This window comes from Phocoena sinus, chromosome 8 (assembly GCF_008692025.1).
Source record: "Phocoena sinus isolate mPhoSin1 chromosome 8, mPhoSin1.pri, whole genome shotgun sequence".
Lineage (NCBI taxonomy): Eukaryota > Metazoa > Chordata > Mammalia > Artiodactyla > Phocoenidae > Phocoena > Phocoena sinus.
Window position 1 is genome coordinate 4,457,015 of NC_045770.1, and position 13,410 is coordinate 4,470,424.

Sequence of the window (13,410 nt, forward strand, 5' to 3'; positions counted from 1 at the left end):
TGGCTGCATCGAGTCTTAGTGGTGGCACGCAAGACCTTTGTTTCAGCATGCAGGCTCTTTTGTTGTGGTGCACGGGCTCTAGAACGGGCAGGCTCAGTAGTTGCAGCACGTGGGCTTAGTTGTCTTGTAGCACGTGGGATCTTAGTTCCCTGACCAGGGACTGAACTTGAGCCCGGCAGTGAAGTCCTAACCACTGGACCATCAGGGAATTCCCAACACATCTCTCAAGTTTTTTTTTTTTTTTTTTAAGTTTATTTATTTGTTTATTTTATTTTTGGCTGTGTTCGGTGTTTGTTGCTGTGCGTGGGCTTTCTCTAGCTGTGGCGAGCGGGAGCTGCTCTTCCTTACGGAGTGCGGGCTTCTCATTGCGGTGGCTTCTCTCGTTGTGGAGCACGGGCTCTAGGCACGCGGGCTCAGTAGTTGTGGCTTGCAGGCTCTAGAGTGCAGGCTCAGTAGTTGTGGCGTGCGGGCTTAGTTGCTCCGCAACATGTGGGATCTTCCCGGGCCAGGGCTCGAACCCGTGTCCCCTGCATTGGCAGGCGGATTCCTAAGCACTGTGCCACCAGGGAGGCCCTGACCTCTCAAGTTTTGAGAATTGAGTAAAGATCAGAGGAATTTTAGTTTGTTTAAAAAATGTAAAAACTTGGATGATGGTGATTTTTGCACAACTTTGTGATTGTACTTAATGCCACTGAACCATACACTCAAAAATGGACAAAATGGTAGATTTTATGTTATGCATGTGTTATCCACTTATGCACAAAAAACTTAAAAACTTCATTTTTTTTCTTGCTCACTTTTCCTCCTGCTTTTCCTGATTCTCCCAGCCCGAGATCTTCTTTGACGTAGTCAGCTTCTCAACGTGGCAGGAAGTACTGAGCGCCTCGCAGCGCGAGCACCTCCAGCAGTTTCTGCCCCGCTTTCCTGAGGACAGTACTGAGCAGCAGGATGAGCTCATCCTCGCCCTGTTCCGTGGGGAGAACTTCCGCTTCGGAAACCCTCTGCACATCGCCCAGAAGCTTTTCCGAGGTGTGTAGCTCAGCATTCTTGTTTTGAGAGGACTGGAGGGTGGGAACACACCCACTTCTGTGCATACTCCTTTCTTCGTTTTATTCTATTTTTATGTATAGACACTGACTCCAAGTCCTTTCATGCAACACTTTGCTGCCTAGGCCGTTCTTTTTTTTTTTTTAATAAAAATTTTTAACTTACATAGGAAACATATAAATCATAATTGTAATGCTCATTGATGTGTTATATGAACTCAGCTGTGTAACCACCACCCAGATCGAGAAGTAAAACATTATTAGCATCTTAGAGGCACCCTTTATGACTAGTCTTCAAAAATTATTAGAAACAGTTTACCATTTGGTTTATCACATGGATGTATGTGTGTGTGACGCACATACACATATTTTTTCCTGCAGAAAACCTGACACTTTACCACCAAGCACCTCAGCGTGTATGTATCTCTTAGCAAAGACATCCTTCCACATAATCACAGTCTTAAATTCACCCCCAAGGAACTTTACATTGAACAAGTAATAGCCTAGAATATCCCATATTCAGATTTTCTCAGTTGTTCCCAATGTCAGTTGGCCTTTATTTATTTTTAACATCTTCATTGGGGTATAATTGCTTTACAATGGTGTGTTACTTTCTGCTTTATAACAAAGTGAATCAGTTATACATATACATATGTTCCCATATCTCTTCCCTCTTGCGTCTCCCTCCCTCCCACCCTCCCTATCCCACCCCTCCAGTTGGTCACAAAGCACCGAGCTGATCTCCCTGTGCTATGTAGCTGCTTCCCACTAGCTGTCTACTTTACATTTGGTAGTGGCTATATGTCCATGCCACTCTCTCGCCTCATCACAGCTTACCCTTCCCCCTCCCCATATCATCAAGTCCATTCTCTAGTAGGTCTGTGTCTTTATTCCTGTCTTACCCCTGGGTTCTTCATGACATTTTTTTTTTCTTAGAGTCCATATATATGTGTTAGCATACGGTATTTGTCTTTCTCTTTCTGACTTACTTCACTCTGTATGACAGACTCTAGGTCTATCCACCTCATTACAAATAGCTCAATTTCGTTTCTTTTTATGGCTGGGTAGTATTCCATTGTATATATGTGCCACTTCTTTATCCATTCATCTGATGATGGGCTCTTAGGTTGTTTCCATCTCCGGGCTATTGTAAATAGAGCTGCAATGAACATTTTGGTACATGACTCTTCGAATTATGGTTTTCTCAGGGTATATGCCCAGTAGTGGGATTGCTGGGTCATATGGTAGTTCTATTTGTAGTTTTTTAAGGAACCTCCATACTGTTCTCCATAGTGGCTGTACCAATTCACATTCCCACCAGCAGTGCAAGAGGGTCCTCTTTTCTCCACACCCTCTCCAGCATTTATTGTTTGCAGATTTTTTGATGATGGCCATTCTGACTGGTGTGAGGTGATACCTCATTGTAGTTTTGATTTGCATTTCTCTAATGATTAATGATGTTGAGCATCCTTTCATGTGTTTGTTGGCAATCTGTATGTCTTCTTTGGAGAAATGTCTGTTTAGGTCTTCTGCCCATTTTTGGATTGGGTTGTTTGTTTTTTTGATATTGAGCTGCATGAGCTGCTTGTAAATTTTGGAGATTAATCCTTTGTCAGTTGCTTCATTTGCAAATATTTTCTCCCATTCTGAGGATTGTCTTTTCATCTTGTTTATGGTTTCATTTGCTGTGCAAAAGCTTTTAAGTTTCATTGGGTCCCATTTGTTTATTTTTATTTTTATTTCCATTTCTCTAGGAGATGGGTCAAAAAGGACCTTGCTGTGATTTATATCATAGAGTGTTCTGCCTATGTTTTCCTCTAAGAGTTTGATAGTGTCTGGCCTTACATTTAGGTCTTTAATCCATTTTGAGTTTATTTTTGTGTATGGTGTTAGGGAGTGTTCTAATTTCATACTTTTACATATAGCTGTCCAGTTTTCCCAGCACCACTCAGTTGGCTTTTAAATAGTTGGCTTTTAAATCCAGGATCCACTCAAGATTCATGTGTTGTGTTTGGATCTTCTGTCTCTCAGTTCCCTGAATCTAGGGCCCTCTGCCTTTTTTTCCTTGTCTTTCAAAATACACTTGTGAAGAGCCCAGGACACTTGAATTGTAAAATGTCTTGCTTTCTGGGGAGTTGTTGTCTTGCTTCGTCATAATTAGTTTTGGGTTAAACATTTTGCCAAGAAAGGAGATGGGAAATGTCATTTCTTTCTCATGCCTCCACTCAGGGGATATGTGATGTCAGTCTTGCATTGTTGGTAGGGAGGCTTTTGATCACTTGGCTCTGTGGTATCTGCCAGAGCTACTGACTGTAAGGGCACCTTTTTCCCCCTATAATTAAGAAGCAATCTGTAGGGTGATATTTAGGGACCATGTGATAATCTTATTTTCCAAAAACATTTGTTTTACCCAGCGGTTTTAGCATCCACTGACCCTTGCCTGAACCGGTCATTACATTGGGGATTCCAGAATGGTTTGGGGCCACTTTTCAGTCACAGTTTGCTCTCTGTCCAGTGGAGAGGAGGAGAGGATGCTTCTTCCCTTCCCACTTTCTGGGGTGACTTTGCTTTGGCTGGAGGCCCTGAAAGATAGCACATCTTGAGTTTGTGAAACTGGACAGCTTGACAGCTGCAAAAAGACTGGAGGGAATAAGCTTATCATTTCAAACCGCATTATCTTAAGGTTTAAAATGAGCATTCCCTCCTTTGGTGGATCATTAAGGAGGAGTTCCCTTCTGGTTGGCCAGTGTTTTATGTCGCTGAAGCCAGGGTCTCAGGTGGGATAAGCTGGTAGGCCTGGTTGGTAGTAGAGGCCGTATCAGGGACTGTGTGTAACGCTGGCACGTTTCCTTCCAAAACAATGTGGTGGTCAGGTAAGGATGCAACCGAGGAATGCAAGACAGGAGTTCTGCGATGTCTGGTGTCATGTTTCAGGTCCCGCAGTGATGAGGACAGTTGCGTTACCACGGTTATTGTGGTTATGTGTCTTGACTGAGCTGGCATTGCTTTCAGTGTGCTTTTATTTTTGCTTATCTTTTCTGGTTCTGTTTTAAAAGCTCACCTTTTCCATAAGTTCCAAGTGCTTGTCGAGCTCCCTTGACTTCTGTTTCCTACAGGAAAGAGTTGTCATGAGCTTCAGCTTCCCACTTGCAGCCTCCCCCCAGCACACTGTAGTCGTTTTCCTCCTGACCTACTTTTGCTTGTCTCGGAGGAAGGATATTTTCCGTCTGTTTAAGGTTAACCTCTGCTCTTGATCCTCTCATGTTTTACGTCCTCCAGGACCTCGTTTCTCAGTGAACCGTTCTACCGTGTGTACTTACTCCACTCCTTTTTCAGCCTGTAGATGTGGTCATGGGTCTCACACTAAAAGAGTCCTTAACCATCTGTCCCCTTCACTGTCCTCTGTCATTTTCCCTTTTCTCCGAACTTCCTGAAAGGCATCCATAGCCGCCGTCCGCTGGTGGCTGTTCCCTATGCCTGCCAACACCTTCGACTTTCTAAATTTTAAATTTCAAACCTACAGAAAAGTTACAAGAATTTATAATTGACACCCGCATACTCCTTACCAGGTTCACCAACTCTGAATATTTTGCCACATTTTTTTCTTGTCAATATTGTACTTATTACCACTATTTTTATTTTTGCTGAACCACTTGAGAGTATTGCAGACCTAAGACTCCTGATTTTTCAGCATTCATCTTTGAAGAACAAGAACATTCTCTTAAGTAACCAGAAATGATCAAATTCAGAAATACGGAAAATACTGTATTTAATTTAAATTCTGTACTTAAATTCTGTATTTCAGTATACAATTTAACAGTGACATATTGTTATCTAATGTGTGGTCCGTATTCCTGTTTTGCTAGTTGTTTCAGTGCTTGCTTCTTCCTCTGCTCCATTTCTTTTCAGTGAATGTGTAATTTGCAAACCAGCATATGGCTTTTCTGTTCTCTCCTTAACCCGTCTGTAGCATTTGATGCCTTGACCTCCATCGTGAGACTCCCCCCCCTTTGCAGCTGTGGCCCTCCCCGTCCTGGCTTCCTCCTGTGCCTGAGACGCCCTCCCCGCACCCCTCTCTCTGCTGAGCCCTCATCCGCTCGCTATTCCTGCCTCTGCTCCTGCCGTTAGGCCCTCTCTCCCTCCCCGCCTGCCTGCTCTCACCCACCAGCTCTTCTCTGGGGGCTCTCGCCGGGGCTGCTCTAGCCACCATCTCCACACAGCCACCAGCGTGAGCATCTCAAAACTTTGCTTTTCAGAGTGTTTACCAATTGCCTTCACTTGGAATAAAATTCACAGCCTACCAGGCTCTGTTGCCCCCGGTTTACTGACTTCTCCTGGTGCTGCAGTCTCTCTTGCCGCTGCTCTCTGGCCCAGCGCCGCCAATAGAAATGTTACGTGAGCCACACGTTCAATTAAAAAATTTCCAGTACCAGGGCTTCCCTGGTGGCGCAGTGGTTGAGAGTCCGCCTGCCGATGCAGGGGACGCAGGTTCGTGCCCGGTCGGGGAGGATCCCACGTGCTGCGGAGCGGCTGGGCCCGTGAGCCATGGCCGCTGAGCCTGCGCGTCTGGAGCCTGTGCTCCGCAACGGGAGAGGCCACAGTAGTGAGAGGCCCACGTACCGCAAAAAAAAAAAAAAAAATTTCCAGTACCCACATTAAGAATAGTAAAAGCAGTTTAATTTTAATGATATATTTTCTTTAAGTTGATGTACTCAAAATGTTATTTATTTTTTAAAATAAATTTCTTTATTTAATTAATTTATTTTTGGCTGCATTGGGTCTTCATTGCTGCACATGGGCTTTCTCTAGTTGCAGCGAGCGGGGGCTACTCTTCGTTGCGGTGCATGGGCTTCTCATTGTGGTGGCTTCTCTTGTGGCAGAGCATGGGCTCTAGGCACGTGGGCTTCAGTAGTTGTGGCACAAGGGCTCAGTAGTTGTGGCTCACGGGCTCTAGTGCACAGGCTCAGTGGCGTGGTGCACGGGCTTAGCTGCTCCGTGGCATGTGGGATCTTCCCGGATCAGGGCTTGAACCCATGTTCCCTGCACTGGCAGGCGGATTCTTAACCACTGCGCCACCAGGAAGTCCCTTGAAATGTTTTTGGTTTTTTCTGCGGTACGCGGGTCTCTCACCGCTGTGGCCTCTCCCACTGCGGAGCACAGGCTCCGGACGCTCAGGCTCAGCGGCCATGGCCCACGGGCCCAGCCGCTCTGCGGCATGTGGGATCCCCCCGGGACTGGGGCACGAACCCGTGTCCCCTGCATCGGCAGGCGGACCTCAACCACTGCGCCACCAGGGAAGCCCTCAAAATGTTATTTTAAAGGAGCATTTGGCTATCTTGGTGGGGGAAACTAAAGACTGAAGGAGGGTAACTTTGGAGAAGTACAGAGGCAAAGAAGTAGAATTTTCCTCCAATTTCTATGTATCAGCATCAGTCGCATTGAACTCTTGCCTCTTTTCTTGAAGGTCAAATTCCTTATTTCCGTGCAACAGGCAGCGTAATGCGGTGGCTAGGAGCAGCTCTGGAGCTGGACTGCCTGGGTTCAGACCCGATTTCCCTTTTTATTAGCTGTGTAACCTTGCGCAAGGTATTTAGTTTCTCCATGCTTCAGGCTGTTCAGTAAAATGAGGATGCAGTAGTACCTTCTTTGTGGGGTGGTTGTGAAGATGAAGTGAGTTAATATATGCACGGCCCTCCTTATATGGTGACAGTTCCGTGTCAGGTCCTGTTCTAAGTGTTTGCTGTTATTCGTTACCTCGGAATATCATTAAAGTGGTTGGAATTAAAAAAAAAAAAAAGGAAACGCCGTGTACTTCGGTGCCTCATTTTAGCCTTCTGAGGTTAGCTTTTCCATCTTTCCCCTTAGTTCCCTTTGTAGCAGCCTGCTCAAATCTAATATTCCAAAACGGACCTCTGTCATCGCGGCTCCCGCAACGGTACGAGTTGCCCGTGTCCAGTGATGTAGGTACCACGCTCGCCTTCCTGCCCCAGCGTCCAAACTAACAGCAGGTCTAATCTTTCTCCCGAGAAATATATCTGAAGTCTTTCTACTGCCGTTCACATAACCACTGCTCACTGATCAGATAATATGTGCCAGCCATTCTTCAGGGTTCTGGAGATACAGTCATGACCTTACATTCTACTAGGGGAAAACAAGGTAATAGACAAGCAAGTGTTTGTTGGTATCACGCACTATAAAGAGTGAGGAAGGGTAATGGGACTGGAAGTGACGGGAAGGATCTGGTTCAGAGGTGGTAGTTGGGCAGGGCTTCTCTGTGGAGGTGCGTTTGGACAGAGACTCAATGAAGGTGTGACGAGCAAGCCGTGAAGTACTGGGTGTTAGTAGGAAGCCTTGCAGGCAGAGGGGACTTGAAGGACAAAGCCTTTGTGAAAAGGCAGAGGGGACTTGAAGGACAAAGCCTTTGCGAAAAGTACGGTACTTCAGGAAACAGTGTGGGCTGCGGCGGAGTGAGCAAAAGGGAAGCTGGTGGAGGATGAGGCCGAGATACGTGGGACCCACAAGGAAGGGCCCTGCAGGCCTCCTGGTGCCTTGGCTCTACCCTGGGTATGGAGGGAGAGGTCCGACCGGGCCACTGTCGTCCCTCTCCTCAATCACTGCAGTGGTTTTCTTCTTCCTCTTTTGCTCTCGGCCGTGTTATTCTCCTGCTTTAAACCCTTCAGCTGATTTCCACTACACTCAGGATGAAGTCCAGACTGTGCTGTGGTTTCTGTGTGGTGTGACATCTGCCCAGTTTCACAGGTCATCTCGGCCCCTCCTCAGCTAAGTCCCTCTGCTTTCTTCACACCAACATTTCTTCAGGGGTTGGAGTGGGCACATTCTTCCTTGCTTCAGGGCCTGCCTTAGCACATGCTGTTCCTTCTGCCTTTTCCCTATTTTTATTTTTAAAATTCCTACTTGCTTAATTTTCCTCCCAATAAATTTTTTAAAGATATAGAAAAGTTGATAACCAATACGTATGATGCACACCCGTAAACCTTACCTGTGTTTACCAGTTGTTAGCGTCTTCCCACAGTTGCTGTGATCGGGCCTCATTTCATGTCGCCTTCCTTAGGGGCTCTTTTCCCGATGTCACTCTTCGCTCTCTTTGGTTGTTTTAGGTTGGTTTCCTGGCAGCACGTCAGAGAGTCGAGTACTGGCTTACGTGCTTTCTGTCTCTCCCCCTGGACCGTAGGCTCCCCTTTCCCCACACTATCCTCCCATCAGTGCAGAGCTGGCCGCCTCTCCAGCTCTCGCTGATGGGTGGCTGACAGATATGCATGGCTGTGCCTGTTCTTTGCAGATGGACACTTCAACCCCGAGGTGGTCAAGTATAGGCAGCTGTGCTTCCGGTCGCAGTACAAACGCTACCTCAGCTCCCAGCAGCAGTACTTCCACCGGCTGCTGAAGCAGATCCTGGCCTCGCGGAGCGTAAGTGCCCCTGGGAGCTGCGTGGGACTCACACCTGGTGACCCAAAGGGGCGGGTCAGGGGCAAGAACAAAAGATACCACTGAGGAAGGAAGCTGCCCATCAAGCCCCGACACGACCAAGTGCATCCTTCCTTCTTACGATACATTTTAAGATGCATCCTGATTTCAGATACGTTAGAACAGGAACAAAAGAAGGATACATCTTAAAATTGATGAAATATTGTAGCTTCTGTATTTACCCAGAAAAAGAGGCAGCTTTCAGATCCATGGTGGGTTGTGCAGGAGAAGCAGCTTGCACTCAGGTTCATGTTCGGGTGCCTGATGGGTGCCAGGCTCAGCGGCTCTGGGTCTGGACCAGCCTTGGGATGCCTTGGGGCAGAGTAGTTCTGGCTCTTAGTGGTTCTTTAAGCCTCGGTATGGAGATACTTCGGGGTCTGGTGTAAGTATTCATTCTCGATGGAGCAGCACAGTACTCAGATTGGGGATTTTCCATCATAATCAGCACAGGCCCCTTTTATTTGGAAGGAGGGAACTGAGCTTGCTAACAAAGAAGAGAAGAAAGCGTAGACTCGGGGAGCGTGTCAGGACAAGCTGTGGCTGAGGCCGTGCCCCCATCCCATCTGATCTCTCCCAGGATCTCCTGGAGATGGCCCGGCGAAGCGGTCCCGCCCTCCCCTCCCGGCAGAAGCGCCCCTCACCATCCCGCACCCCCGAGGAGCGGGAGTGGCGCACCCAGCAGCGCTACCTGAAGGTCCTGCGGGAAGTGAAGGAGGAGTGTGGGGACTCGGCCCTGTCATCGGACGAGGAGGGTATGTGTCCTCCGTGCCCCGCACCATCTGTATCTCATCGGTCCGCACCTGCAGCTGCTTCTCTGGTTGGAGGCCGTGGTAGCCATTTCCCCGTGAGGAAGCCATCCCTGTGGTTTGTCAGGGCGCGTGGTGACGCTCAGCGCCGTTGGGTGGCTGTGACTGCACACCTCGCCGCCCTTGATGCTCAGGCACACGTGGGGCCCTCCCGGCAGGTGCTCTGGTCCAGTCGGCTGCTCGAGAGGACCACTGTCCCCGCAGGAGAGTAGTAGTGACTGTGACCTGTGCAGTGTGACCCGCCTCTGTTGAAGTCTCTCCTCCCGGAAGAGCCGTTGCGCTGACTCAAGTGCTGCAGTCCGTCTGGGGAAGGGTCAGGAAGCAGTGGCGGAGCCTGGCCTCCCTCTTGTTGGCTTAGCCTTCTTGAGCCCAAAGAGCCACTTACCCTGGTTCCCCTGCTGGAGGCCACAGGCAGGTTGGATTTACAAGAAAACTTTTCTTTTGCAGATCTCAGCTCGTGGCTCCCGAGCTCTCCAGCGCGCTCTCCTAGCCCTGTGGTGCCCCTCAGGGTGGTGCCCACGCTTTCCACCACGGACATGAAGACTGCAGGTGAGTGGGGCTTGGCGTGGATCTGAGGACTGCCTCGGGGTGGGAGACTGGGTTCTGCCTGCCAGGAAAGCAGAGCCGTGTTCCTTAGAATGAGGAGACCTGGGGAAGCTTTCGTGTAGCTCCACTTCTCCGCAGGTAGGTAGGCCAGCTGGCCTTCTGTCCTTTGTTTTGAAAATTTCTCTTAGGAGCTGACCAGCCGGCATTCTGGCCTCAAGAAAGCAGAATCTTAAAATAACAGTATCAGGACTTCCCTGGCGGTCCAGTGGTTAAGACTCCACGCTTCCACTGTAGGGTCTCGGGTTCGGTCCCTGGTTGGGGAACTAAGATCCCACATGCTGCCCAGCGCAGCCCCAAAACAAACAAAAACGACAACCAAAAAAAACCCCCAAAATAATCCTAAGGGATAATTCAATAATAGAACAAAAGGGGTAACGAGAGGCACAGCAGTTTCTTGGCATGTCTGTGAAATTAGAGACTATTTTTAGTTGGGATAGGAGTCAAAGAAGAATGTTCAGAAACTTCTAGGTGTTTTAGGAGCAGCTGAGTACCGAGGTCGTTGTTATTGACGAGTGTACAGAAAAGCTGCAGAGTTGAGCCTATGACTGTTTCAAGATTGTTGGTACTTGAAGTACACAGGTCAGGAGGGAAGCTCAGAAAATATCTTACTTTCAAACATTACCAGTGACCAGAAAGATGTGAATTTGAGCATTGTGGAAGTGAATGACCGTCCATGTGGTTTGGTTCCTTTTCTCTCAGATAAAATAGAACTGGGGGACAGTGACCTGAAGATAATGCTAAAGAAGCACCATGAGAAGCGGAAACACCAACCAGTAAGATTGGAGGGGGTGGTCAGTAGGTTTTCAGTCTGATTCCCCGGATCAGCTATCCTGGGATGATACAGGGAGTCGCTACGTTATTAGTCCCCTTTCCTTATCCTTGTTAGGGGACAGGAGCAGCATGGGAGGCCCAGTAACACTGAAGATGTGTGGAGAAGACAGATGCTTTGACTTTATAAGGCACGCTTACCGCCGTGTCTGATCCAGTCTTTAGGACGACACTGCCGTGTGAATCCTTTCGTCCGTTTAGCAGGGCTTGGAGAGGCCAGGGAGCTTGTCTGACGCCCAGTGGCCAGTAAGTGGCAGAGCCAAGCGTCAGAGCCAAGCGTCAGAGCCTGTGCTTTTCCCAGGTTTTACGTTTCTGTTCCTTCGCTCCACCAAATGGAGGTAACGCTGAGCCAGAGACCATGGTGGAGGAAGGAAAGTCAGTTCATCAAGGCAGAGTGGTGAGATGGGAAGAGTCTCATGTTGGGGTTAGAACCAAGTTCTGTCTCTCTCTTTTCCACTTACTATGATGTCGGGCAAATCCCTTAACTTCTCTGAATCCCGTTTTCAGTCTTTGTAAAATACCACTTAGCAAGACTGTTTGAAGAGCATATAAGATAAGGAACACAAAAGAGCTTTATAAACTAAATGCCACACATGAAGGATTGGAACTCAGTTCTCCCCTGCCCCATTATGAAGAGCCATAGTTTTTATCTCTGTACGTTTTAAATTCAACACAATTTCCTCAAGTACACGTAACATCTAGTTTTATCTGTAAATTGGGAAAATCAGCAGTTTTAGCTCCTCTTTTGGACCTCCATAACGAATCTCTGAATATCACATCTAGGATCACCCAGACCTTTTGACGGGGGACCTGACTCTCAATGACATCATGACTCGAGTAAATGCCGGCAGGAAGGGCTCTCTAGCAGGTAAGTGACGTCCTCTGTAGGTGGCCATCGACTGTGGTGTTAGATTACACAGGCCTCTCTACGTATTGCAAAAGGAAAGGAAACCACAGCATCCTTCTTGCTGATAGCCTTTATATCGTTACTGCCTCTTATGGATTTGTAGGTGGAGAGTGAATATAAAATCAGTACAGTGGATCATTGACTCTTTAAAGCACTCATTGAGTTTGGTTTAAAAAAAAAATCAAAACGAAACTATATGTCTTATTACTGAGACTTTTCTTTCTTTTGCTGGTGGGCCTTGGGAAAATAATATACAGATAAGACTCCTCATTTCCTGATGTAGAAAATGCAGTTCTATGACTTGAGTTACTTTTTTTCCCCAGCACTATATGACTTGGCTGTCCTTAAAAAAAAGGTTAAGGAAAAAGAGGAAAGGAAGAAGAAGAAAATAAAAATGATCAAATCAGAGGCAGAGGATCTGGCGGAACCCCTAAGCGGTACTGAAGGTCTCCCAGCCCTCTCACAGGCACCGTCTCCACTGGCCATACCCGCTATCAAGGAGGAGTAAGTGAGCAGTGGGGGTCATGGCTCAGGGCTGTCCCCAGAGCTGGTGCTTCTTGAGAGACCTAGGTCCCAGGGGTCCTGCTGGGGAACATGTATGGTGTGGGCTTTCACTGAGCTTTTTTATGACGCCTTGGAGGCTTGGAGGACCTAAAGCAACCTAGGCATGTGTTCTTGGTTGTTTTGGTGGTTCTTTTTTTTTCTTAATTTATTTATTTTTGACTGCATTAGGTCTTTGTTGCTGCGCGTGGGCTTTCTCTAGTTGCGGCGACCGGGGGCTACTCTTCCTTGCAGTGCGCGGGCTTTTCATCGCGGTGGCTTCTCTTGTTGTGCAGCACGGGCTCTAAGTGCACAGGCTTCAGTAGTTGTGGCGCACGGGCTCAGTAGTTATGGCTCGCGGGCTCTAGAGCACAGGCTCAATAGCTGTGGCGCACGGGCTTAGTTGCTCCACGGCATGTGGGATCTTCCAGGACCAGGGCTTGAACCCGTGTCCGCTGCATTGGCAGGCGGATTCTTAAACCACTAGGCCACCAGGGAAGCCCTTTTTGGTGGTTCTTATATTTTTCTTCCCTCATTAGGCCTCTCGAAGACCTCAAGCCTTGCCTTGGAATCAATGAAATATCTTCCAGCTTCTTCTCTCTTCTCTTGGAGATCTTGTTGCTGGAGGGGCAGGCTAGCCTTCCTATGGTAAGAATTTTGGAAAAGCCAAGTGTGTAGCAGTTTCAGATTGTAGAAATCTTCAGCTCTGGGTTCCCCGCGAAGCTCCACAGCTGACTTGCTTTGTGACTTGAGCAGACTGGACAGACATAGCCAGTTTGTTCTGGCACAGCCTTGGAATCGCTGGCGTGGAATAGAAATCTAACCGGGTTCTGCCTTTACTCTCCCTCAGCTAGAGGAGCGAGTTTTGGACTGGCAGTCGTCTCCAGCCAGCTCCCTCAATAGCTGGTTCTCTGCGGCCCCCAACTGGGCAGAGTTGGTGTTACCAGCCCTGCAGTATCTTGCTGGAGAAAGCCGTGGTAAGGTACTTTGTTCTGTAGGGCCCGGTGTTTACCCCGCTTTGTCTAATTCTCATAGTAGACTGCAGCTTTACTGGTTACATCCGTTGTGGCTTTGCGTGATGCGATGCCATGCCTTGGAGGTCTCTGCTGTCCTGATAGACCATTAACATACAGAAGTTATCTCGGATCTCAGGGGTGTCAGTTATTCTGAGTTTAGTAATCTCTCTGACCTG

General features: G+C 47.9%; 1 protein-coding gene across 5 annotated transcripts in view; it reads left to right on the plus strand.

The window, feature by feature from the left end:
• Nucleotides 1–13,410, plus strand: part of NFRKB (nuclear factor related to kappaB binding protein) — a 35,908-nt gene that overhangs the window by 3,785 nt on the left and 18,713 nt on the right. For all 5 annotated transcript variants that reach the window (XM_032640447.1, XM_032640451.1, XM_032640450.1 and 2 more), the window contains 9 exons: nucleotides 828–1,029; nucleotides 8,347–8,474; nucleotides 9,109–9,283; nucleotides 9,785–9,886; nucleotides 10,643–10,716; nucleotides 11,555–11,639; nucleotides 12,002–12,182; nucleotides 12,758–12,866; nucleotides 13,069–13,195. In XM_032640447.1, the coding sequence (XP_032496338.1) occupies nucleotides 828–1,029; nucleotides 8,347–8,474; nucleotides 9,109–9,283; nucleotides 9,785–9,886; nucleotides 10,643–10,716; nucleotides 11,555–11,639; nucleotides 12,002–12,182; nucleotides 12,758–12,866; nucleotides 13,069–13,195 (1,183 nt within the window). The remainder of the gene's footprint in view (nucleotides 1–827; nucleotides 1,030–8,346; nucleotides 8,475–9,108; nucleotides 9,284–9,784; nucleotides 9,887–10,642; nucleotides 10,717–11,554; nucleotides 11,640–12,001; nucleotides 12,183–12,757; nucleotides 12,867–13,068; nucleotides 13,196–13,410) is intronic.